The 27,133-nt window shown below is 43.9% G+C and overlaps 1 protein-coding gene across 4 annotated transcripts in view; it reads left to right on the top strand.

Annotated features, from left to right (window-relative positions):
- Window positions 1–26,500, top strand: part of ABAT (4-aminobutyrate aminotransferase) — a 140,205-nt gene extending 113,705 nt beyond the window's left edge. For all 4 annotated transcript variants that reach the window (XM_006277138.4, XM_059716558.1, XM_019494760.1 and 1 more), the window contains exons 7-16: window positions 1,798–1,878; window positions 4,672–4,764; window positions 5,401–5,463; window positions 7,396–7,459; window positions 8,229–8,377; window positions 16,276–16,413; window positions 18,528–18,695; window positions 21,164–21,310; window positions 22,998–23,109; window positions 24,161–26,500. In XM_006277138.4, coding sequence (XP_006277200.1) covers window positions 1,798–1,878; window positions 4,672–4,764; window positions 5,401–5,463; window positions 7,396–7,459; window positions 8,229–8,377; window positions 16,276–16,413; window positions 18,528–18,695; window positions 21,164–21,310; window positions 22,998–23,109; window positions 24,161–24,282 — 1,137 coding nt within the window. In that variant the 3' untranslated portion in view covers window positions 24,283–26,500. The remainder of the gene's footprint in view (window positions 1–1,797; window positions 1,879–4,671; window positions 4,765–5,400; window positions 5,464–7,395; window positions 7,460–8,228; window positions 8,378–16,275; window positions 16,414–18,527; window positions 18,696–21,163; window positions 21,311–22,997; window positions 23,110–24,160) is intronic.
- Window positions 26,501–27,133: the final 633 nt, after the last annotated feature.

The following is a 27,133-nucleotide window of genomic DNA, read 5'->3' on the forward strand; positions in this document are numbered from 1 at the left end:
CTTACAGAAACAGTGGCCATTAGGGTGCTCATGCCCACTCCTGGCTGAGACCCTTGGCTGCATGATGCTGTCTCAGACCCAGCGGCTGCACATAGCGCTGGCCCAGCCAGCTGGCACATGGCCTCGAGCAGGACTGGGCCAGGTTTTACTGTCACCTGTGGGTCCCAGCACTGCACGCCGGAGCTGCACACCCTCGGACCGAGCTGGGTCCTGCCTCCATGTACGCCTTTTTTTGTTCTCAGCATGTCTCTTGCAGTCTCTCAGACTGCTTTGAGATGCTGCAATAGGCACATGCTCATTCATCTGGACATGACCGAAGAGTTTTAAGCATTTCAGTGAAACAAAAAATCTGCAAATCATATCAACAGCTATCATATGTAGCGAAACTTTAAAATTAGACAAAAGCAAAATCATGCACTTGATAAATGGAACCAGTATCAAAATAATTCACTGATGGATCATCAGCAAGCTGTTTTGGAAAGGCTTTTTTATTATTTGATCAGGCTATATGGAAGAGGAAAAATCTTCCTGATGAGGCCTATCATACAATAGAACATTTATTTGAAATTCATAGAGTGTATTAGGAAATAGGATCTTGTCTTGAAAGAACATCTCTAGTAAATTACCTGTGAAGGAAATTCATAATCATTATCTGGACAAAAATGAGGAGAGGATTTTTATCTATAGGAACTAGCTAAATTGTTCAGAGATGATGTCAGAAGAGGCTGTTGTCCAGAGAACTTGGTCATCCACAGTATAAATGAAATGGTAGAGAAACATCCTTATCAGTTCAGCATTGTCATTACAGTGTAAAAGGAGAAATTTACCATCAGAAAGCACAGAGGAAAACCTGCCTAAAATACAGTCCTTTAAAAATATGTACTTCAAGCTCCAAGGAAGTAGGCAATGCAAATAAAGGCAACCAGGGCACCAAACCTTTAATTAGAAACATTTCAAACATGAGGTGGCAGGCTGAGCAGAATTTAAGAGAATCTTCACCCAAAATTGATTGGGTCAGGAAAGGCAATCTTTTTGGGCCAAAATAAATGCACACCCCTAACACAAGAGGAAATTGTGTACATTGACCTAGCATCTTTGTCCCTTAATTTACTTCCCACTCTTATATGTACAGGATTTTATAACGGAGAGAGTGTATGCACATAATTTTACTGCAAAGAAACTTTTACTGTACCAACTGTATTTCTGATACTTGAAGCTGATTATGTTTCTCAGGTTTAGGTTCTGTCCTTTGAAAATATCTTTGTCTACTTCCTCTCATCCTCCAAATCCAATATCTTAATAATATCTGAAGGATGTTTATGTCCACAGTGTTCAGAACTGGTGTCCCTTGAAGCCCGATAAGGAAGAAAGTGTTATGCTATCTTAATTAAATTTAGATTTTGCCATTCTAACCAAAGCCAAGTGATTAAGACTTTAAAAAAATCTATTTCTTGTATGTGAAAGGAACTGAGATTTGGGTTGGGGAATAAAAGACCCATACTAAAGAGGAATTATTTCACTGCAGTCTAGACTGTATCTTTTCCAAGTTGGGTGACCTGCAAGAATAACACTTTAGGATTGTGCAGTAAATGGGATTGTTTAATGAAAATTTGAATATTTCCAGTTCCTTTTCAAATGAATGTGCCATAATTTGAAATACTGAACTTTTCCAGTAATGTCAGTAAAGTTCAGGCTTAGTTTAATTTATTTATATTTGATAAATTTTAAGTGTCAATAAAATGTTATCTTTTTTATAATATTTACAGTACTTACAGCTCTCTTTCCTTTGATTTGCAGAGTACTTTTATTAACAGACCTGCTCTAGGGATTTTACCTCCAGAGAACTTCACTGAAAAACTAAAGGAGTCTTTGCTTTCGGTATGTTTAAGAAAGAACAATGATGTACCATATTCTCAATCTTCAGACTCTCTAAAATTCATGTGTGGTCTGACCCTTTTTCCTCTTGCTACCAACAAAGGAAGGATCTGAAGTTCCTGTTGCCCACGTAAATGGTACTTTTTAACATACATATTAATGTTGGAGCTTTTTCACATTTATTATAAACAGCCATCTGGATGAATCCTTTCATGTTTTAATGCCATGGAAGGGGCTCAGGAGATAGCACAAAGCAAAATGTTTCATGCAGTGAGGTTACTCACTTGCCCTAAAGTTAAGCAGGCACCTAAAAGAACACACATTTTTGAGCACTACAATGTTCAACTTGAAATTGAAGCCACAACTGAAGGTGGATTCAGAAAGGGTTTAGGACACTAGAATTCTGCAACATCATCAGAAGACTAAACTGATGGTACCATTCTTCCTTTCTTAAAGAGAATCAAAGGTCGGAGCTACTATTATTCTGGATTATCAAATATACATATTATGAATAAAGGGAGTGAATGATGAGAGTTATTAAGCTGTAGAGCTTGAGGAGCAATGCGTCAGAGGCAGCTTTTTTTGTTGGTGGTCTGCCTCCTTTTCAATCTCTGAATGCACTTTCTTAAAATGCGATTCAGGATGCAACTCAGAAAGTACAAGACTAAGGTTCTTAACAGTCCTTTAAATCACAGTGTTAAATGACTGCACGCTTACAAGGTATGGACAAATATTTTGGCTGCTGTAAAAAGGGGAGAAGGAGGGAACACACAGCAGCTGTTCTAATCTAATTGTTAAATCCTGTAGCAGTAAAAATTAGCTGAGTCGCTCTAACTTTGCCTCTGAATGAGGATTAAATTTGGAGAGGTTTTGCCACACTTACATTGCTACAGAAGTAACAGCTTGTATCCCATCTGTCTGGTTCCCATATTAGCTAGCTATAATGCAGTATAGAAGAGGCCTCGAACTCTTCATTTCCCAATGGGATAATTCTATTCTCTTCCAGAATATACATAATTTGTCATCTCTGTATGCAAAATATGTGGAGCTGGGTGCTGAACTTACTTTCTGTGTGTGCTTTTTCCACATGGGACTTACTGTATCTCTGTTACGCATAGAGGAACATGCGTGCATGTCCTGGCTTTTTGATTAAAATCATAATTGGTGCCTGCAAAGAAGTACACTCTACTCCAAAATATTCAAGGCACTGACTTACCAGGGTGTGGCAGGGCACGGCTGGTGCCTACCACTTTAAGACGTGAGCCAAGCAACCAGCAGGTGCTTGATTGTGGTGGCCATTTTAGATCTTTGGCCACCTATATAAACAGAGCATTTTTCTGCTGGCTGGGGAACAGTTTAGGGAGCTACATAGCCTGGAATGAAGGTGGAGCAGGCCACCTAAGTTGAGGGATCCAGGTGGGGTTCAAACTGGAGCATTCTGGGACCCAGAGCGGGGCCGGTGATGTTGACAACAATGGATGCCATCTGCAAGGCTTGGGCTGCAGTGTAGGGGAGGAACGGAGCCACAGACAGCGCCACATGGCATCGGGGCAAAAAAACAGTCAGCCTCCTACCTAATTAAGATAATTAATTAGATAACAGCAAGGCATGGCAGGCGAGAAGGCGGGCAGTTTGCCCAGAAACAGGTGGGTGGGCCAAAGGCAAATCAGCCCCGAGAAGGCCCCCTGTTACACAGGGAATAAATAAATTTGAATTGGGAACATTCTTTTACCTGTTGACTCCCTTTCCATGGAGAATAGGATCCATAAAGTGAAGCATGATGCTCTCATGCAGAGAATTTTGCAAGATAAATTTCAGAGTTGAAGGCAAACCTTTGTTTGCTTTAACACAGGGCTGGGCAAAATATGGCCCATGGGCTGGATTCAGCCCTCCAAGTGATTCCATCTGGCTTGTGGAGGGTCCCTTGGCCATGCCTGGCCCATGCATGGAGGGCAGCCCAGGCCATGGCACATGCAGCCAGTCCTGCTGTCCCCGGGTGTGGAGGTGCCGCCTGGCATGAAGCGCAGCCCACCTTATACCCGTATGTGGCTCTTGGGCATGCGAGGATCTGTAGTCCACAGGACCGAGTGGTGCGGCAGCCAGACTCAGTTTCCCAGTAGTTCCCACAGTGGTGGATCTTTCCAGCTGCCACTGCTGGTATCTCCGTTGCTGCCACTGGACCCAGGCACCCTGGACCATCTGCCCCACACCCGCTGCTAAGGATGCTAGATGGAGTGGGTGGGCAGGTCTCTGTGGAGACCAGCCTGGGACCTCTGCAGGCAGGGCATGCTCAGCCATGGGTGAGATGGACGGGGCCATGGGTGGGTGGGGAGTAGGATGGGTTGGTGGGGCCAGGATTGGGATTGCCTGGTGGTGACAGCATGTGGCCGGGGCCTGAGACAGAGCCACGATTTGCTCCTTGCATGTCTCTGCAGTGGGCGCCTGCCTCGGCCTGATAGGATCATTTGGCATTTCCCTGCCCCTCAGTCTCCCCACCACTCCAATGCTGGATGGTGTAAACAGTCATGATGGGAAACCGAGGCTGGGTCACCATCCCCACTTGCAACAGCTCATCCAAACTCCTTAAGTGGCCCTTCATCCCAAATAATTGCCCACCCCTGCCTTAACAGAGGAGGGTGTGAGGAGTCTCCTGTGAGAGGAGATGAGGATGTGCGGTGCACAGGTGCCATATTGAATTTACCCCATGTAAAAGAATCACAAGCTTAGTCAGTGCTTTTACATAGCTCTATAACTGTGCTCACTCATTCAGTTTTCTCTTTTCCTCTTTGTTGGCAGGTTGCTCCTAAGGGCTTGCAGCAGGTTTTCACCATGGCCTGTGGCTCTTGCTCTAATGAAAATGCCTTTAAAGTAACATTCATGTGGTACAGGGTGAGTCAAAATACTGAGGGTGGCATTTTGCAGCACTATCACCTAGAGATCAACCTTTATACTTACAGGCACTGAACACCGATCAGTTCGGGTTCGACTATGAAATGCAAACCTGTGCACCTCTGACTTTCTCACCAGTCTGCTCACTTTGCTCATTTGCAGTCTCTCCTAATAGAGCAAAACAACTGAATACTGACTAAACCTTTATCAGATATATCTGCAGATGAGATATAATTATATGTACTTAATGGAATGTTGATTGATGGTTGGTATTGTATGAACAATTAGCTGAATTAGCATCACTTAAAATAATAAGTGCATATGTCTTTATTATTATTTATATATCACATTAGTGCATAGAGATTATAATGTGGATTTGGGCCCAATTGTCCCTGGCACTAGGATAAGTAAAAGGGAGTTAACCTGCTCTGGAGAGATTACAACTGCTAGTTTTATGGTTGCTCTGGCCCCTATATACTTAGTTCTTAACAAACTACACAGGTCTGTTGTTTTACATTCTGGTTAATCATTTTAATAACTTCATACCAGTGGGATCTTGCATATTAAGATCTTAGCTACCAATAATGCAAGTTTCACTTGCTGCAGCTAACGAAACCCCTTTCATTATATTTGCAGAACAAGGAGAGGGGTCATAATAGCGTCACAAAGGAAGAACTGGAAACTTGCATGATTAACCAGGTAACTTGTTATTCTATTTTATTGTCTACAAAGTTAGTATTTGATTTAGTTGCAGGAAAAAATAGGGCTTTTCAACAGTACTATGGATTCTGGAATCTGTAAGTTTAAGGAACGGTGATAGACAGCTCACTTCCAACAAGGTTCCAGGCCAAATGATGGTATCCTCTTGTCTCCCAGAGAGTGGTCATGACTCCTGTTAAAATTGCCCTCTTCATATGATATGCCATCTGGTAGAGAGGTCTATGTGGGAGAGTCTGTGGGGAGCAGTAGCATACAGAAATTTTCTAAATAACATAACTTTAACAGCCCTCTTAATTTTTCCAACAGCTGTGGCCTAATGACTTAAAATGAACCAAGGGGTTAGTTTAATTGCCATGGAGTAAGGTTAATAACATCATGGGGACCAAGAAATGAAGATGCAGCTGGAAAGCCTCCCAAGTTTCTATTCAGCTCTGACCCCGATTGCTCTTGTCAGTAATGTGTGGTTACTAATGCAGCAGAAGAGGAAGTGTATTTATGTGGGGGCATCTCCTAAGACATAACTATCTCAGAATTGAATGGAATGACAAATCCATTTACCTAGGGTAGGTAGGCTTTGTGCTGCTGTAGGGGTGCAACTATTTAAAGAAAGAGATAGAGAAATCCCAGTTGTTCTTAACAAAGGGTAATGTTTACAGTGGTCTAATGGCAGGGTGGGAGATGGGAGAAAGAGCACAAGCTGTTCTGGCAACCCTGACCTGATAGAATGGTCCTACAACAGATATTCCAACTGGTACAAACTAAAGCAACCCTGTGACTGCTCTGTGCTTGCTCAGAAAACCCCAGGTTTGAGGAAAGAGGCAAAGTACATTAGTCACTTTTACCCTTCCCCAGTTACTTTTTGCATGAGCAGTGTAGTTTAAGATTCACCCCACAATGTATAAGGCTCAGATTGTTTTTGGTGTTACCAAGAAAGGGCACCATCTTTATTGGCAAAGCTATGAAAGGGACAATGTGACATCACACTGAGGCTACTGCTCTTGCTGCAAATGAGGTGTCCGTGTCCATTGCTGAACTACGGAGGTTTTGGTGTGTTTGGTTAAGGCACTTCCTGCCCATATTTCCAGGAGTGGGGCTTGCTGTTTTTTCAGTGGTCCTCAACATGTCATGGTACTAAAACACCACTAGCTAAAGGGGAACTATTGAAAATTTAGAATTTTCACTTAGGGATATATGTACTTAGGTCATTTTATGAAACATTACAGCAGAAATGTTTCTATGAAACTGTTAGATAAGTTAAAAATTCAGGGAGAAGACTATAGGGGTTTTTACACCAAGACCATGTATCTTTTTAAAACTCAGCAGATGCAGTTTCTATATATTTTGGTTTTGGTTTATTTTTCAGCCAATAAAATTGTTCAGTAAGTCCATGAAGCTGGTGTGCCATGGTGGTCTGAGCAGACCTCAGTCCTACTAATACTTACTCAAATGCTTATTAGCATGTGAGGTAATCCAAGTGAAGTCTCCTATCAAGGTCTTGGGTCCTAAATTTACTTTGGGCAGTTTGCTGCTTGCCTCAGTTTGTATAAAATGGAGTAGATCATAACGACCTTTTTCTGGGGATGTTGTGGGGATTATTTAGCATTTGCAAATCAATCTGATGCTGATCTGATTCTTTGCAAAGAAATGTGCTAAGTAGACTGTTGTATGTGCTTTCTGCATGAATGAAACTTCTTGTATATTAGATGATACAGTGGCCAAAACTCAAAAAAATGTTCTGGTCTTTCCTGTTGCTTTGCTGGATGCATTCTTGACTCTCCATTTTTTTCACTTGTGGAATGCTTTGTGGTCTTCAGTCCAGTTATATAATCACATCTACTTTGCTATTAAAATAAGCTACACTGCCACCTACCTGTGTGAATAGTTTAGTGATATGTCTGTGTTTGACTCCAGGCTCCGGGTTGCCCAGACTACAGTATTTTGTCCTTTATGGGTGGATTTCATGGAAGAACTATGGGTAAGTAAAGCATGTCAGGTAACCTATTTCCTCCCCTTTTAGCTGATATCAGCTACAGCAGCATATAACTATCTCATTGTATGTATACTTTTTAAATGAACAGATCTTGCAAGGTATTTGATTAAATAAATGCAATCAGTAAGGAAACCTTGGGTCTATTAAACATTTGGAACCTAAATCTGGAGGTGATGGCATTTGTTAGAAATGTACTGAAACAATTGAATTCAATTGGAATGGGGTCAATTTTGGATCTTTTGGATATTTACTGTCAGGAAATCCCCGATTTCATTCTAGGCTCTCAGTTTTTGCATCTGCACAATTAAAAAAACTATTGTCTTGGGGAGATTTAATTACAAGATATTGTCTGATGATAGTGGATCTTGCAGTGCAGATTAGATAGTTCCATATTTTAAGTATGTTCTGTGACAGGGCTGCAACATGAAACGTCTAGTGCTGTAGCTTGATTCAGCACTGTTAAAGCATGGATTATTGCTGTTGCCACTGGCCTGCAACCAGTTTCTCGCAGCTTTTCTGTTACATTTTAGTGTAGATGCATCTAACGTTTGGAAATGACCTTTCTAGAGGCAATCCATTTGTGCTTGTCCAAATGCAATCAGTTGGCATTCCAGAAAATCAAATATAAACACATCTTCACACAGCAGTTAAAAAAGAATGATTTGATCCTTCCAGGAGTCCACCTTCTGGCATGTTGTTTTCCTTGTTCTTCCTAGTTCATTTTTGTTTTAAATTTTGTTTTTTCTGGGTATAGGTTGCTTAGCTGCAACTCACTCTAAAGCAATTCACAAATTAGATATCCCATCACTGGACTGGCCTATTGCTCCATTTCCAAGACTAAAATATCCTCTGGAAGAGTTTGTGAAAGAGAATCAACAGGAAGAAGCCCGCTGTTTAGAAGAGGTAAGGACTTTGCTGGCAGCATTCCATTGATTTTTGTTGGAAATAACGAATAGGGGGTTAGCTACTTTTCACTGAAATAATGTTTCCATGAATTAGAACAGACTTTGATTAAAATAGCAGTAACTGAAGTTGTTATAGTTAAGAGTCTGTCCCTGCCATTTAAAAAGAATAGTGTGCCATGAATAAACTGTAAAATAGGGCTGTCCGAAATTTTGCTGCCAGTTTTGTTTTGATGCTTTTTCAACCCGATTTGAGGTCAAAACAGCAAAATCGAAGTGGAACAAATATAGTCGAACCAGCCTCAAAACAAAATGAGGCAAGTCGAAAAGTTTCGTTGTTTCGCCCGTAGGCTATAATCGGGAAAGACAAAATAGCCTATAACTTTGTCATTTCTGGCCTGATTTGGATGGAACTTTGGATGGAACTTGCATCCTTCTTTCCTCTCCTTAGTCTGTGGTTTTGTACGTGTTAATCCTTGCTCATTAACTACTGGTTATTGAGCTGGTCCCTGAGTGAATCATGATTGATTGCATAACACAGTAGCTAGCTAGGATAACGAGTTAATGAGCAAGGATTAACACCTACAAAACCACAGACTAAGGAGAGGAAAGAATCAATACAGAGCCGGGAACTGCTTCTGCCCCAAGACAGAGATGGTCAGTTGCAGAAGTGCCCATGTCATGAGTTTTGCCTGTTAGCAGCTAGGGGTGCACGGCCCCAGAACCCCCCTGCACATATCTCCTTAACAGCTGGCAGGTGTTGTGGCCTCAGCAGGACCTAGCAGCCAGGCCTGCAGTAGTTCCCCCTCCCCTTCCCCCCGCCACCCCAAGACAGACACAGTTGCATAAGCACCCAGTGACATGATTTTTGCCTGTCAGCAGCTAGAGGTGCAGGGCCCCAGAACCCAGAAGCCCTGCACCTATATCCTTGACAGCTGGTAGACTTCATGACTGCAATAGGGGCTAGTAGGCCTGTAGCTTTCACTCTGCTGCACCTTAACACACAGTGTCACCCATGTCACGAGTTTTGCTTGTCCACAGCTTGAGGTCCAGTTTCCCCCAAACCTCTGTACCTATCTCCTTGAAGCTTAACAGGCTTTGCGGACTCTGTAGGGGCTACCATCCCTGCAGTTTTGACCCTGCTGTGGCTTAATGCATACATGTGACATGAGTTTTGCTTTCAAGAATTTGGGGTGCAGTTTCCCCCAACTCCCTGCACCTATGTCCTTGAAACTTGGCAGGCTTCATGCCCTTAGAAGGGGCTACCATTCCTGCAAGTTTCATTGAAATCAAGCTAGACATGACAAAGTTACAGGCTGTTTTGTCCTTCCCCATTATATCCTATGGGCGAAACGTCGAAATAGTTTCGCCGTTTCGACCCTGTTTCGACAGAACAAAACAGAACAACTGTTTTGAATCAAAACAAAATTTGAACTGAAACACTGTTCTGTTGAAACACTGGTCGAAACAGAACGCTGCCGTTTCGCACAGCCTTACTGTAGAACTCACCCCAGGATGGAACTTCACATGCAAGGAAACTTCTGTTTAAAAAACATCTAAATTGGGGAGCGGCAACTACCAGCATGTGTGCCAGAGCATGGCACATGAGGCCATTTTGCTTGGTGTGCCACTGGCCATAGAGCCCAAGTTGCTTGCAGCAGGTGGTTGGGAGGCTGCAAGCCCTGCTTGCAAGCGGCCCAAGCTCTGTGGTATCTGTTCAGAGCCAGGCTGGCTGTGGCAGGCAGCCAGGAGGCTGCAAACAGCTTCATGGGACTCTGTGGTGGTGGCGGCTGTGCTCATGCCTTTGGGCGCATGGCTGGGAAGAGCCTGGGGCAGCGCATCTCCGTCCCCGCCCCCACTGCGTGCCCTAAGGCACACATGCAGCTGCTGCCACCATTGAGCCCAGCTGGGGCTCCAGACCCCTATGCAGCTATTTATAGCCTCCCAGCTGCCTGCCACAATCAGCCTGGGCTCTAGGTAGCTGCAGCAGGCAGCTGGGAGGCTACAAAGAGCTGCACTGGGCTCCAGAGCCCTGGCACAGGCTCTGTAGGTGCTTGTACATGTGATGATGTCACAATATACATGTGACCAAAATTTCCCTTAGTTTGGCTTAATGGTGTCACACTACACATATGTGAGTTTAGAGAATTTTAAATGAGTTTGCATCATTACATTGGGATGTAGTTTAGTTTGCAGTGTTGTAACTTGGAACATTGCAGCCATTAGTCAGCTTGCCCCCCGGCTGCAGGAGAGGTGGGCAGGCTCTGCAGAAAAAAAGGATCAGGCCCCTTACTGCTGCCTTCAGCAAGGTCCTGTGGCCGCCAGGATGCCTGGGTCTGCCCAGGAAAGGGCTGGCTTGCTCCTGGGGCAGTGCCGGGGGGTGGCAGAAGGTGTGGGTGTGGTGACAGCCAGAAAAGGCAATGGGGATGCTGCATAGGGCAAAAGGCCACACAGGCAGGCTGCTAGCTTTCCTGAGCCTGACCTGGGCTTCCAGCACCCCGTGCACCATCCCAGCCGCCCTCCTGCTCCCTGCCTGTGCTGCCCCAGGGGCAAGCCAGCCCACTCCTGGATGGCCCCAGGCATCCTGTTGGCCGCAGGAGCCTGCTGAAGGCAGGAGCAAGGAGGGGCCCAATCCTTTTTTTCTGCAGAGCCTGCCCACCTCTCCTATGGCTGGGGGCGAGCTGACAGATTAATGGCTCCCCAGCTGTGGAAGAGGTGGACAGACTTCATCGGTGGGGGTGGGAGAAAGGTTCAGGCCCTTCACCACTTCTGTCTTCAGCAGGTGCCTGCAGCTGCCAGGACAATAACATATACATAGTGACAGAAAAACTCACTGTTTCAAATAAAAACACCATTTGAGTGTAGGGGTATAGAATGCAACTCTAAAGACTAAAAACCTGTCACATGTACAAGTGCCCTGTGGTGGCAGTGGCTACATGCACGCCTGGGCATATGGAAAAGGAGTGGCCTGGGGCAGCACAGGTGGCGGACAGGCTGTAAACAGCTGCACCAGGCTGTGGAGCCCTAGCCCAGCTTCTCTGCCATACTAGTAACTACTGCTTCCCCCTCCCCCTCGCTCCTGGGAAGCTGCGAGGAAAGGGGGATGTGGCTGGCAGGCGCTGGCAGCAGCTGCCGGCCACCATGCCTGGTCCATCGCAGATGCCTGGTGGGGGCTGGCTCCCTGCCTGGGAATGCTCCACCTTAGGGGGCTCCAGAGGCAGCAGGCACCCAGGGATCCATGCCCTGAGTGCCCTGAGGAGCAGATGCTGAGGAAGGCACCACTGTTGCATTGGCATCAGCCCCACCAAGCCAGGAACCCCCTGGGGAAGGTGCCTGCAGCTGCCCAGGCTGCTCCCGCAGGTGCCAAGGTGTTGTCATGGGTGTCACAAATCCCCTTCTGGCCCTTTTAAATTAACAGTGGCAGGGAATGAACGTCTCTTTTTTTTCTCCCCTTCCTTAGGGCTGGTTGTAGCAGGTCACTGCAGGTGGCTGTACCGGGGTTTGGATCCCTGGCCTGGCTCATGCCTGGCAGCAGCTGCATGCACCCCTCAGGTAGCACAATGGGGAAGGAGCCAGGGGTGAACTGCCACAATAAGGATCAGGCCCCTCGTGGCTCCCCCACCATCCACCCGTTATGCCAACATCTTCAAAGCCCAAGTTATGGGGGTTTTGGCACATGGCACAAAAAAGTTGCTGACCCCTGATCTAAATTAATTTCTATCCTCAAATCTGGGAAAGGGACATGCACTTAAGGGTAAAACCTCAGTGTGCATACTCTTCTAAGAATGCCTTTGTGGGTTTTCCTATTTTTCTGTCTACACCTTTCTATTTTCCTGTCTACTATTATACAGTTAGATTTGTGCAGGCAGATATCTGGATACGCCCCCAGTGAAGTTGGTAGGGTCTGGATGCTCTGAGCCAGTTGCAAGTTCAAAGCCTCAGTTTCTGCCAGCCCTACAAACTCAACTTCAGATCTGAAAATGCTCTTTTTGCTGTTGAACTTTTCTTGAAGTGGTCCTATTAGAGCTCTGCGTGCTGGACCTTCTGAAATTCCTGGGTTTGGGTCTTCTGTACTGGACCCATTATACTCTTAAGCTTTCCCATGGGGTGAGTAGGCTGCTACCATAAAGTTCTTCCCTCTTAACCCGACTCCCTCAAGTCCTGCTCCTAATGTACATTTCCTTTTTATTGTTATGTGGAAATCCCATTATGTCTCAGCAGGGAAGATGAAAACCAACCCCACATCCCACAATGCATTGTTTTATTCAGGGGTGTAGGTTGTAGCCGTGTTGGTTTAAGGACACAGGCAGACAAGGTCCTTTGGGTGAATCTGATATCTTTTATTAGACCAACTTAAATAGTTGGAAAACAATTATTAAGCAAGCTTTACGGTTCAAAAACCCTTTGTCAGGCTTAGGAAGTTTCAGCAGTTGGTATGGGCTCTTCCTGGATGGAATGAGAGCCAGGCTGGGCTGGTATGCATACAAGACAGGTAGTCAGTGAAAATGTAGATTTTCTCTCTCCCCCACTGCCCCTCTTCTCCCCCCCCCCCGGCCTGTCTCTCACCCATTGACTCCTCTATCTACATTTTCACTGACTACTTGTCTTGTATGCATACCAGCCCAGCCTCTGGCTTCTGTACTTTTCATTCCATCCAGGAAGAGCACACACCAACTGCTGAAACTTCCTTAGCCTGACAAAGGGTTTTTGAACCTGAAACCTTGCCTAATAATTTTTCCAACTATTTAAGTTGGTCTAATAAAAGATATCAGATTCACTCAAAGAACCTTGTCTGCCTTGTTTTATTTAGGCATGGCACTCTTTGTATTCACTAGAAAGCCTGTATCTTTAAAATATAGACTTTTAAGCGGCATACATACACAATACTTAAACCAAGAATGTCACTTACTAGAAACCATTTTATAGTTTTCCCTGGTCAGAGATGTCATACATACACAGCTAAGGGTTCTTCTAAGTAGAATCGTCACCTTTTAGGCACTGCGATGCCATTGAATCGCCACCACAAACCCCCTCCCCCCCAACCACCTTTTTATTTTCTTCAATTAGGACCTATTTATGCATTTTATTATAAAATATATGGAGTGCCTGGTGGCGGGAAGAGTGGGTGGGCAGGTGGGTGTATGCAAACTTGGGAGTTGCTTTAGACCCCTGCTTCTAGGTTCCTGGGAGCCAGGTGCTCCAGAGCTGTAGAGCTTCTGTGGCTTTTAAAAAGCACTTTCCCCAAGCCACTCTGTTTACTTCAGTATCTGGAAATGTACCAGGGTTCAGTGCATCCCAAGCTGATTTGGAGAGGAGGAAAAGGAGTGGCCAGGTTGTGGGGGAGAGTGCTGCCTGAATCCGTGCTTCTTTGTGCCTGGCAGATGGGGACTGAAACAGTTCAGGAGGTTTAAATCTATTCTAAACTGTCTGTAGGTCTGGATGCTTGAGGTTTAAACTGCATTTAAACTGATTTAAATGTTGTGTGCCTGCACTTTTAGGTACTGTTTCCTTGTTCCATAGCACATGGCACAGTATAAGATAAAAGAGTCATAGGGTATAAGGATTCAGGTAGTTCATAAAATGGAATTTATAAGGGGTATTACCTAAATTGTGACAACGAAGCTGTGAAGGACTTGGGAGCCTTCTGTATTATTTTTAGGAATATTCCACATGCCTTGTCTACTTGATAGTTTTCTGTATGACAGCCTGGAATTAAATGGAAGGGGAAAACATACAGGAATCAAAACAATGCCCAAGATGAATACGTCATGGAGAATACAGAAGGTGATCAACAGCTAAGTGGGGGAGAGGTTAATTGGTAAAGTTCATCCGCTTTGGTTCTACTGAGTTGAGCTTTCCCAGGCTTCCCAGATGAGGCTCAAGGACAAAACTGTTAACACCTTAGAGAGGAAGAAGATGAACAGTTAGCAGTATAGTCTAGAACAGAGAGATTGCCCAGGAGAAAGGGATTCTGAGTAGAGTGAAACTTAACCAAAATTTGCAAGGACAGAATAAAGTTCAGGTACATTTTGTGCATGTTAGGTCATCCTTGTTATTTTAACCCATTTTTCTGACTACTGTGTTCTTGTTGAATAATGAATAATACTTTGTTTTGAAAAGACAGAATTGGATTATGCATACAATACCCTCTCATAGTAGTCAGGGTGTGAAACTGGGACTCTAAGGACTATGGACTCAATCTAAGAGTGAAAGAGTTACAGGACTTCCCACGGAGTGAAATGGCAGCCCATTGCTTAGGAAGTATACACTCATGAGACACAACGGAGAGAGGAACAAGATGTATGTTCTGTGACTGAAGAGAAAGAAATGCTGAATTTGGGGCATCATAAGTATAACAGCAACTGCGATATAAGTATAAAGGCTGTGATGTCCTTAAATTAAGTTTTGTCATTTCACAGCAGGATCGTGCAGATGGGCATGCTGGGTTCAATTGGAGACAGCCCTTATTCAAATCTAGATATCTTCAGGGAAAACTACAGGCAGAGCAAGTTGCTTTTTGTCTTTTAGTAGGGGTTGTTTTTTTTTTTCCATTTATGCTATAACAGCATGGTAGATAGAAAGCAAAGATGCAAAGGATCAATTAAAAACTTGACTATAAGTAGTGGGTATTTGTTTGAAAGGCCTTATGCCATCTGACCAGCCTTTTGGGGAACATTGCTTCATTCAGCAAAAAATGGTACACATCCCTCAAAGCTGGCAGGGGACATTTCCAGGCACAAACCACACAACTTAACCATCAACAACTGACATTGTGGAGTTAATTACCATAATTACGTGAATCCAAGATGACTTTGAATTCAGTACACCTCCCGCCTTCAATAATTAGATTCTATAAATGGAAAATGTATAAATTTGTTATAATTTTCCACATATAGAATCTAATTACTGGGGGGTTGTCTTGAATTTGTACCTCCTCCTGTACCAGCAGGGAAAGCAGTAGGGTAGCTGGCAGAGAGAACAAGTGGGTTGACCCCTACCCCTCAGTGTGTGCCACACCTTGCTCCCTGCTGCCATGCCCTACTGAGTCGGGGCTGGGGCTGCCTGGGTGGGTAGGGGCTGCCACTACTGCCCGGTTGGGTCTGGGTCAGAGCTACAATGTCCTCCATGCTGTGGGCTGGAGCCAGAGCTAGAGTGGGAGTCATGACTGAGGGTAAGTGGCAGGGTGGGGAAGGACAGGGGAGGTGGTGGCAGGAGGACAGACTGCAGCTCCACAAGTTTGGGTCAGGGACAGAGCTGGAGAGGCAGTAACTGCCTGTCCTCGCAGCCTTGTACTCAAATCCAAGATGACAGGCTTCCCCCCACCCCCATGTTGGGTGGTTAAAAAACAATAAAACCGTGTCTTGGATTTGAGTAAGTACAGTAAAACTTTTCTGTACATCGAAGTCAGCGGTGAATCTTCTGCACTATATAATCTGATTAATCTCAAAGTATCTGCATATGCTTGAGTGACTGGAAAAGAAAACATAAAAGATTTTCTTTTAAAACTAATACAGAATTATGGGGTATGTTTTATTTCCTGGAATTGCATCTGTTTTTTCTTAGGTGTTATTTGTGTGGAAAGACAGGAAGTGAATTATCTAAAGCAGTCTCAAAGATATGCCTGGTTTATGCTAAATCTTTCTAACTCACATTACAGTATAGCGTAAAATTATAGCCCTTTAATATAATTCAAGAACAAGATAACAATCCTACTTTCTACCTCAATTACTTGGGATTTTCTTTTTCATTTTAATGTTTGCGATTCTTGATGCATTCATAGCCAGCAAAGATCTTTGCATCAGGGAAGTTAAACTTCTGGTGCCATGAAGGACTAATTTTTTCAGGAAGAAATTTAAAATGCCATGAGAGGGAAATGTAACCTCAATGTTGATATTACAGGTGGAAGATCTGATTGTGAAGTACAGGAAAAAGAAGAAGGTTGTTGCTGGAATAATTATTGAACCAATTCAGTCAGAGGGAGGAGACAATCATGCTTCAGATGACTTCTTCAGGAAGCTGAGGGACATTGCTAGAAAGGTAAATCAGGCATTTGGTTGTCTGCTTAGGGCAAGTCGAGTTGGCAAGGTTAACCGGCATTTTCTCCACAAAGTTGCTTAAGCTTTTCTGCAGACGAAAACAAAGAGTCTAAGCATCTTGACAGGACCTTGCAAACTGCACTTGTGGCAAGGATGCTCGTGTTTAGGGGTCCTCTTTGCCAACACATTAACATCTTCCAATTTCTTTTGAAGTGGTCTCAGAGGCTGAATCCAGACATGCAGGCAGGTCTGGTTTGTGGTGCTGCAAACCTCTTTGCAGCATCACAAACCACATAAATTGCACATTAATCAATGTGGCACTGATAATTAGCAGTGCTGGGGCAAAATTTGCTACCGGGATTTCCTAGTAGCAAAAAAAATATTGGAAAAAAAGTGGCGCAACCCACACCAAAGTGGAAAGCGCCAGGACAAATGCAGAAATGGGGGAGCAGGTGCCCAGGGCTGCCTGCTCCCCCATCTCTGCGTGCTGTGGAGCCTCCGTGCTGAGGCACCCTGCCCCCAGCCAGCAGCTCCCCACCTGGCTGGGGCGCAGAGTGACTCAAGATGGGGGAGCAGGCTGCCTTGGGCTGGCTGCTGCCATCTCTGCATGCCTCAGCATGGGGCTTCACTGCAGAACCTCCACACTGTGGAGCATAGATACTGGATTAGTCCATTAATTCCTGATTTCATAGCAGCGTTCCTTAAAATATAAAGCTAACATCTGTGAGGCTGCTCAAGCAATTCCAGCAAAAGTGGTAGAGATAGGGAGGGTGGTTGGGGGAGATTTTTTGTTCCTTGCTGTGACAGATGTATTTGTGACTAAAAACAGAAGTTGTGAAAGCAGAAGCTGAATCAGGCTAACAAGTGCTATCATTTCTTTAAATGGCAAAAATGGCCTTGGATGTCTTCTGATTTTTGGACTACTGTGCAGATCATTTAAAGAAGGAGGCACCTAAATGAGACCTGTTTTGCATTTTCTTTTTGTAAAAGTTTCTCTGGGGAAACCATAAGGTATGTTAATGGAGAAATGCGTTGATATTTGGGTAAGTGTGTCCTGCCACATAACAAGGACGTACTAATGCTGCATATCCTGTTTCTGCTCACCTCCTCTGAGCTGGTACTCTAAAGCAGCTTAGATTAGACTGGCGAAGTCCAGTGGTTTCTGCATTGTCTAAACAGAGAACCTACCAGCATTGTAACAATAGTATGCTGGAGGAACACACAGTCTGTTTCAACAAAACTTCCCAGTTTTTGTTTATTTTTACATGTAACAGCCTTTTTTCCAAGCAGCAGCTAGGATAATTGGCCTGCTGGGTGATTTAACTGGATGATTAGTCTAAGGTGCTTTATGTCACAGAAATGAGGTACTGGGATGGGCCAGTTTGGCTCCAGCAACTGGCTGATAATGTGTTGAGACTTTCAAAGCACAAATGGAAGTTAAGCTCATTGGGCATTTATACACATACCTTTGTCTGCTCTGATGCATCAGTAATCCAGTGCGTTGGAGCAGACCCCGCATGTGAGTTGACTTGCCCAGCGCTGCGTCACATGCATTTGTATAAAAAGCAAAATGTGTGTCTGCGCAGAGAAAACGGTGGTGGTACACTTTTGAACTAAAACACCTTCAATGTGCTTTAGTTCAAAAGCATACTGCCACTATTTTCTCTGCGTTAATGCGCATTTCACCATTTATACAAAAATACCCAGTGTAGCACCAGGAGCTTTTGAAGGCATCCACTACGTTGGATGCACATGTGTCAAAATGCCCATTAGTACCAAAGTGCCCCTGGGAGTTTTAAAAAGCTCCCCTGATGCTTTCCCCTATCCTTTCAAAATGATTTAGACCTGTCTGTAGAAAAACATAGTTCACTGCTCAGTTGCTTTCCAGTGCTTGTATAACAGAACAGGCTACTGAACACCTTCTAGAAAATGAACTCTATTTTGATGCTTCATCACAAAGAAATAACACAGAAGCTGCAGAGAGAGGCACTCAGAACAGTCCTCCTTATGTGTTTTAGTCTGTACTGGCTCCTAGTATTTATGTATTTAGTAAAGGTAATTTTTTGTTTGGGAAATGCAGATTCATGGTCCTTCTCTCTTGATTTATCTGGACAGCACGGCTGTGCATTTCTGGTGGACGAGGTGCAGACAGGATGTGGCTGCACTGGGAAGTTTTGGGCCCATGAACACTGGGGCTTGGATGACCCAGCTGATGTGGTAACATTTAGTAAGAAGATGATGACTGGAGGGTTTTTTCACAAGGTGGAATTCAGACCCAATGCTGTAAGTGTTTTCAGGGAACCAAAGATTTTGCTTTTCTAAGACTTAATGAACAAAGAATTTTGAAAATATTCTGAAACTATGGACACTTTCCAAATGCCTGGTAAGCAGGGATCTTGCTTTTCTGTGACCAAAAAATGCAAATTCTGATAAAAACCTGCAAATTCTGATTAAAACCCCCAAAATCCATTATTAAAATTAAAGGCCCCCCACAGCTCCCCCGGCCCTTTTGGTGCCCCTCTTTGGCCCCACAACAGTCCCCCAGTCCTGCTCATGCCCCTTGCACCCTACGCACAGCCCCTGCCCCCTTGCCCTGCCAGAAGGGGCCCCCAGCTGTCAGGGCTATGGGACCAGGGACCACGGTCCACTGCTCCCTGCCCTCAACAGAAGGCAGCTGCAGCAGGAGCACGGAGCCGGCTCCCCCGCTGCTGCTGCCTGCTGCTGACTTGGGCAGGGGTGGGGCTGGCTCTCAGAGGCTGTGTGCACTCCTAGGGAGCAAGGGGGACCCACTCCCCCACATCTGTACGGGGGGCAGGCTATGGGATTGAGCTTCCCCCCTGCTTCCCTCCCACAGGGCTGCTGTAGCCCTGCAGGCAAGACCCAGCATGGCTGGAAACAGCGGGGCTGCACCAGGATCTCCTTGTCCCCCCCCCCCCCCCCCCCCTTCGTGCCTCCTGCGCCTGCCGCTGCTCTGAGTGGAGCCCCATGCCACTTCCCACAGTGCAGCCCTGCATGCAGGAGGTGCATTGCTGGGGCAGTGCGGAGCAAGCAGCTGCTAGGAGAGCCCCGTGTGGCTGGAGTGCAGGTGCGGCAGGGGAGCAAGGAGATCCCACTGCAGCCCCACTGTTCCCAGCCGGGCCGGGTCTTGCGTGTGGGGCTACAGCAGCCCCACAGGAGGGAAGCAGGGAGAGAGCTCAAGCCCACAGCCTGCCCCCCATACAGATCTGGGGGCGCAGGTTCCCCTTGTCCTCTTAGACTGAACAATACTGAGTGCCCAGCTGGCTCCACATCTCCCTGCTCCCGACTGGTGCCTCCATGTGTGGCTTCCATTAAGGGCTGCTAGAGCCACTTCAGTTTCACCTGCCCCTGGCCAGACACTCTGCCCACAAGCAGGGAGATGTGGAGCTGGCCAGGCACTCCATATATTTCCCCAACACCTCCCTGCTAGCAGCCAGAGTGCCTGGCTAGCTCCACATCTCCTCGCTCACAGCTGAAGTGCCCAGATAGGGGCACGTGAAACCTAAGCAGCTCTAGCAGCCCTTAAGGGAAATCGAACATGGAGGTACTGGCCGGGCACTCGGTGTATTTCCCCAATGCCTCCCTGCTCCCTCAGCCCCCCAGCCAGCTTTCACCCCAACCCTGCCCCACAACCCCCCAGCTCCATGAAAGCCCCACTTACCAGTTCACCGGCTCCAGGAGAAAAGTGAGCCTGACCTAGGCCTTCAAACTGACTAAAAGCCACAGGCTCTGCCCTTCCCCCCTCTGCCTCCCCCCCCCCCCCCCTCCAGGCAAGTTTGGGGCTTTCCCACCCTTTTTGCAAACAGCTCTTGCAGGCTGGAACTCGGCCAGCTTGCAGAACTCTTCGCAAAAGGGGGAAATCCATGGGTTTCTCTGCTAAAAGAGAAAATCCATGTTTTCTCTGATAAACTCAGGAAATCCGTGGTTTTCTGTTTTTCTGTGGGAAACGGACAACCTGGATCCCTGCTGATAAGCAGATGTGGCATCTACAGCAAAACTGGCTGGCCTGCAACTGACTTTATCTGGTATGTGGCACCATAGATGGCATATTTACCAGCAGAATGAAGCTGTTTCACAGATATGCTCTCCCTGGTTCCACAAGCATAGGCATTGGCCTGCTTCTCCACTCCCTTTATACCTGCCAGTCTTATTTTGTATTGGAGTTACAGTAGCATAAAACTGGTTTGATGAAGTGAAGAAGCATATTTCTAATGTGCTTATTTTCAGCACCAAATGTGAACTGTCCCTGAGAAATGTCTCTGTGGTTTGCAGGACCTATCTCCTGTGTTTGAGTTCCATAGATTCTGTTAGAAACAGCAAAAATATTAGTGCATTTTTACAAACTCAACATATGAAAACTGAACTAATGGAAAAACCAATGAAACTTCCAGGCAAAAGTACACAACATGAATGCCTGACCTCCTTATACCTGTGGCAGTTTCAAAGAGGTCACATTAACTGTAGGACAGTGTAGGTTTGAATCTTAGTGCAGAGTGGCTTCTCCCTTGCTCTACCTGGTCATGGAACTGCTTCCTGGGAAGCAGACTTTCTAAATTCCATAACCCAGAAGAGTGAGGGGGGCCCAATATACATTTTTGATGCTTGTGTTTGTGTTAACATTTACACGCTCACATTCCTTTCCTGAGAGTACTGCTTTGGTTTGTCTGTGAACATATTCTACTATATATATATATATATATATAATTTGTTTTGTTTTTCCTCCCTTCATCAAGCCATACCGGATTTTTAACACTTGGCTTGGAGATCCTGCCAAAAATCTCATGCTTGCTGAAGTCATTAATGTAATTAAAAGAGAGGACCTTCTAAACAATGCAACCCATGCAGGGAAAGCACTGCTGACTGGGCTGTTGGACTTGCAGGTAAATGACCAAAATGCTTTGTATGGGTATGAGGAGAAGAGTGGATTAAGAACATAGGGCATATCTGATCAGAACAGTTGCCCAGACAATCAGTAGTATATTACCTTAGGCAGCGGCAATACACGATGCTTTAGACTAGTGATTCTTGACATTTTTAGATTCAAGGCACTGCCTTGGAAAGTGCCAGCTGTTAGCTTTCTTGTTTTGGACTATGGAAAATAATAGAGCAATTCTTGTGTTGCTAAGAACTCAGACACATCATAACAACACGTCAGAATGTTTTCTGACACCATGGATTCCTATTTGAAGTCTCTGGGTTAATCCTGTGAATTATATGTAGCTGTTTGCCCAGCTAAGAGTGCTAATATTGCATAGCAATATTAACAACCTTAACAACCTGGAACAACCTTAAAAGCATCTTGTAGCACTCCAGGTGCTGCAGAACCTTGGTTGAGAATCACTGCTGTAGATTAAGCCTGTGCATGCAAGAATTGGAGCCAAAACAACCAAGTGCCACTGCTTTTCCAGGAGGAAAAAGAAAATGTTTTAAGACCTGATCTGTGTTTACAAATAATTCCAGAATAATTGGAACAGACAATACCTGGATTGAGGGTTTTTATGGCTATTCATTGAGATGTACCAAACTAGCTAGGTGCACTTTTGAACTGAGGCATTCATGTCACTTAAAAGGTGCCATGATTTGAGAATAAGGAAAATGACTGTAAGCATCAAGATGGACAAAAAGGAGGTAGTATAGTCAGCACATTTCTTAGCCGCGTTAATACTCTTCTCCCCTTAATCTCCTCTTTCGTCATCGTGCCTCGGCATGTCTGAGAGATGACACTGTGGATATATGGGGCAAACGAAAACTGGAGTTAATTTCAGGTTCCAGGTCTTGGGTCCTGAAGTTGAACTATGATGGCCTAGATGTCACTGCCTCAGTTTCAAGGATTTTTTAATTAAAAGTAGTCATATGGATCAAAATCATATCCAATTTTTTCAGTGTGCAGCAGAGTCAGTTGCAGCCAACATCCTTCAAGTGTAGTGGTTTCTAATTGTGAAGACTTTTAGGCTGTAGAAAACTTCTGAATGTTGCCTTTTTCATTATTCAAAAGAGAGGAAAAGCTCGACTTTTATTAGCCTCCTTTAGAAAGCAAAGATTGGACTTTGCTTGAAACAGGCATTGGAAATTGAAAATAACTACTGTACATACATAGATTATTAGAATATAATACTCTATATTGAGTATTAGAATATATTTGGATGGCAGCATTAGCAGCTTATTGCAACATGGAGATGAGTTGGTTTCTAGTGACAATCTAAGGCTGTCTTGGTAGTATCCTAAATATATAGATTGGGTACATTTTAAAAATCCAATTACTGGCTAATGGTGGTCTGATTCCTTGGTTCTGAATTTGTAACCTCAGTCAGGTGACAGAACATTTACACAAGCAATGTGTTTTTAGTCTCTTATTGCTAGGAACACCAGAAAGTTTTGCAGCTGGGTAACAGGGCTCTGGGTCAGAAATTAAAACCAGTACTCCCCTAACTGCTGAAACTGAGAAGACTGCTTCCACCAGTAGAACTCCAAGGAGCACACAGTTCAGCAGCAAACATCCTGAAGCACAACATACCTTTTTTGGTTTTTTTAGGCTCACATAATGCTCACATAACTTTTTTTTTTTAGGCTCGTTATCCCCATCTAATCAGCAGAGTGAGAGGACGAGGGACATTCTGTTCATTTGATGCTCCAAATGATGCAACTAGGGACAAGTTAATTACCATCGCCAGAAACAAAGGTAGGATAAAGTCTGTAAGTGTACATAATGAATTCCAGGTTGCTTTCAGTACAGCATCCCAATTCCTACATTTTGAGTTTCCCCTTGTCTGCATAACCTTCTCTGTATGTAACAATATGCCAATGAACAAAAACACATTCCAGCTACTCTTGTTAAATTCATGCTGAAGAATAAGGTCAAAACCAGGTTGTCATCTCACCCTGGCTGAAAGAATCTTAAGTTTCTGCCTCGTTTTCAGTGACCCTCAGGATTCTCTGAATTCTTACTCTTCCAAGGCAAGGGCTAAAGAACAATCTGATAGTATGTCCTGGGTTTGCACTCAGTACAGTCTCTCAGCTCTGCTCTGTCTCTCCAGGGTAGGTGTAGTGTACTGAAACTATTGTCAAACCAATGTTTTAAAAAAGTACAAAGAAAAATCGGTGGCCTCCTGGAAATCAAGGTGGCAGAAAGCTGAGGGGTAAAAAGCACTTTGAGGATTAGACCAAAATTAGTGCTGAAGGACAGCACAGGCTCTATGACATAGCACAGCCCCAGAGAATTTAACAGTGCTGCCACCTTAGTCTAGAACATTTTTGTACTGTACATTTAAGCAAAGCAGTTGTTAAATGACTAGCCAGGCCCCTCTGGCAGTTCTTCTTTATCTTCTAAATTCATCGGTGCTTGAAAACCTCTAGCAGCACGCATGAAACTAACAAACTTTTTTTTTTTTTTTTACAATGCAAGCTGTTACTGATAGAAACATTGGTGCTTGCTTTAAAATCTCTCTCTTTCTGAGCTGTACTGTGCGTGGATTCTATCTGTCCTTATTAGTACTCACACTGTTTACCACATTTCAAACCTCTGCTGGGCATCTCCAAAACAGCTTCCATGATTGTTTATTTGTTGAAAGGTCAGTTCACTGCCCCACAGAAAACACCACTTACACCTTTACACAACTGGGGAGAGCGCTAGGGAGAAAGCTTGTGCCAGACCTCTGCACTTTATTCAGAGAGCAGTATGTTCCGAGTATCCTAAAGGGAGAAAATAACTAAAATACGTCTTCTTGCCTTAGGTGTCGTGCTGGGAGGCAGTGGTGATAGATCGATTCGTTTTCGTCCGACCCTAATTTTCAAGGATCACCACGCACATCTCTTTCTGAACATCTTCAGTGACATCTTAGCAGACTTCAAGTAAATGAGCAATTCACTTGCACTGAACAATCTGATCCTTTAAGATTATAAAATTAGTTTAATTAAATCATATATATTTTCACATACAGGATAAAAGGTGAATTCATAAACTAAGGTTTGTTTTTGTCCATGCTTACCATCAAGGTGAGCTGCTTTTAGCTAGAATACTGGACACATGCGGAGCTTTGCAATTGGTTGTGAATTTCAGTTCCCCAACAAGTGCACTCAGATGACCATACTCTGAGCAGTGCATTGGGGCTCTTGCACTTGCCTGGTGCTGGACTGCACTCCACTGTCAGCCATGCCACCTAGGCCATTCCAGAAGTAAGAAAATCCTCCTAACATGCATTGCCATGCATCTTTGATTGAATAAACATGACAGTAATAGCTCTCTCTCCATGGGTAAACACCCTAATTTTGCTTTCTCCACTTTGTGTCCAAAGGAAGCAGCAGGCCTTGTGGGTGTGAGGTGGAAGCTTAGGAAATGTCTGCCAAGCAGAAAGTGCCATTGTCTAAGTTATTGGGATAAGAGAACAAGTGTTTCAAGGAAAGTTCTGCTTTCCAGCACTGCCAAGTACAGTATTGCACAGAATCACTTCCAGCTCTGTTCCCATAAATACAAAGTTTGCCCTACTCTACCTTCAGCATATACCTGGTGTTTCAGAAACACTGACGCATGTGGCCAAACTGCAGTGCTGTACATGAAAGTGAGGAGCTATAATTCCTTTCTGACCCTTGATTTCAGAACACCTTTGACTTGTTAGTTATTACAATCTAAAGAGCCAAATTTATGTACGCAAAACCATACCCAAAGGTTTCTCTTGTAATGGAGCTTTAAAAAAAACCCCACAAAGCATATACTGTACTGCAGTCTCAAAGTATTGGTCTAAAATGTCAAGACTTGTAGGATTATTAACCTACTTGCCCATGATATACAAAATAAGTATAAGCAGACGTGCAAAAATGCAAAAGCATTGCTTTGTATCTGAGCACTTCCTAACATCAGATCCATTTTGATTCCTAAATGTACCCCCATAATGCAAAGTATTTCTGTTCTTTTAAGAGAATCTTCTTTCCTACAGTAGTCGTCCTTCAGGGGTCCTTACGAAACCACAGGATTTATGAATGTCAGTGGTAGTTAATTTGTTTGCTGTTAGTTCCTTTATGCATGTCATTCATGTATCTATAGAAAGGCTGTTTGCCTGAGGCTGAGTTGTTGAGCTGGCACTGACATTTATTTCCTTTTTCCTGACAAAAGAGCACTTGAATTTTGGGACTCTGAGACTCATTTTACATTATAAAGCTTTATAAATATTTTGAGTCAACTAGGGAGTGTATCAGGTGAAACAAAACAGCATAAATTAAGTGTCCAGCATGTCTACCATGAAAATCAAGATGAGACCATCAGATTAGGGGATTCTAGTCAGATAATTTCAGTGAAAGACATGCCTACATCCTTCGGCCTGCTTTTGAAAATCATCCTTTTGTGGCAAAAAGATTTACAGTTAGCTTTAATAATTAGTGGCAACAAGCACCCAAGGAAAATAATTGCTGCTAGTTTAAAAATAACCAGGTCTGAGCATGCCTGCCTCTACTACACAAATTCCTGGCACCTACTGGTCTGTTTTCTTTGTGTAGACTTACCCTGGTGAAGTTTACATGCAAGTTCAAAGGTAAGAAAATAGGTAGCAAAAAGGATGAATGAATGTAGACTGCAGATGTCTTGACAGAGTTGGCAGGTAACTGTACAGCAAAATCTCATTGTCACCACAGTCCTAGTAAACCTAATACTTCCCAAAAGAATGTCAGACTAAAGAACTGCAATTACAGCATTTGGGGAATTAGTTTCTTCAACATATCACTGCAGTAGATTTTAATAAATGTCTCTAGCAAGTCTTGTACTTTTACAGAATCAAAGGTCCAGTAATTTTAAGTCTTACTGCATCCTCACTTTTATTATACTCTAGGTGTTTTTATAATTTTTACTGACTGTGCACAACATATACTGATTAAATCATGTTAGAAAATATAGAACGCACCACAGCCTACATATAATGAAGTAATATTGTTTACAGCGTACTGTGGACAGTGCCAAATAAATGTTTAAACAAGAATACCTAACTGCACTTCATGATGTAACTGATACCCATTCAAATACATCCATAAAATAAAGTCCATTTCCTGTGTAATCAGTATTCTTAAATAAAATATTTATAATTGAATTCCTCTAATGGTCTTTTTCACTGTTAAAAATATACTAACTTAACTGTTTTTACTTACCTTTTAGAAATTTATTTTGTATATGCACAGATACATACATGGTCCACTCAGATCTGTTGATACATTGATCTGCTCGCTGACTTGGTTTCTAAGCCAAGAGAAAGCACAAGGAAACACAACTGATTTCTTACCTCCTCTTGTTTTGCTTCAAGAGTGTTGATATCAGGCATGTTTTAGGAATAACTTGAACTCAGCCCATTAGCTCAGCATTACTGAACTGCAAATCAGGGCTAGTCTCTCTGATGTGTTTTAATAGTAAATAACTCCTTGTACTTTTGCAGATACTCCCTATCCTCTTCTTCCTCCCCAAAAAAGAGGGGATGGAGGGAAGGAAACAACCCTGGAAATTATAGCAAACTCCTCCAAGGTAAGTGACTGAGAACTCAGTTACATGGTGTTGACCCAGGTTTGCTAAAGTGAGTTACTCTGAATAAAAAATACAGAATGCCAGTAGGGCTCACCTGCAGCATGTCCAGAATACCTAAAAGCACTTGTGTTCCTGATAGATATGTTAATATTTCAGTTCAACAGACTATCAAGATTATATTTCCATCTGATTCTCATTCTACTCTGAA

The sequence above is a fragment of the Alligator mississippiensis genome, chromosome 13 (genome assembly GCF_030867095.1).
Source record: "Alligator mississippiensis isolate rAllMis1 chromosome 13, rAllMis1, whole genome shotgun sequence".
Lineage (NCBI taxonomy): Eukaryota > Metazoa > Chordata > Crocodylia > Alligatoridae > Alligator > Alligator mississippiensis.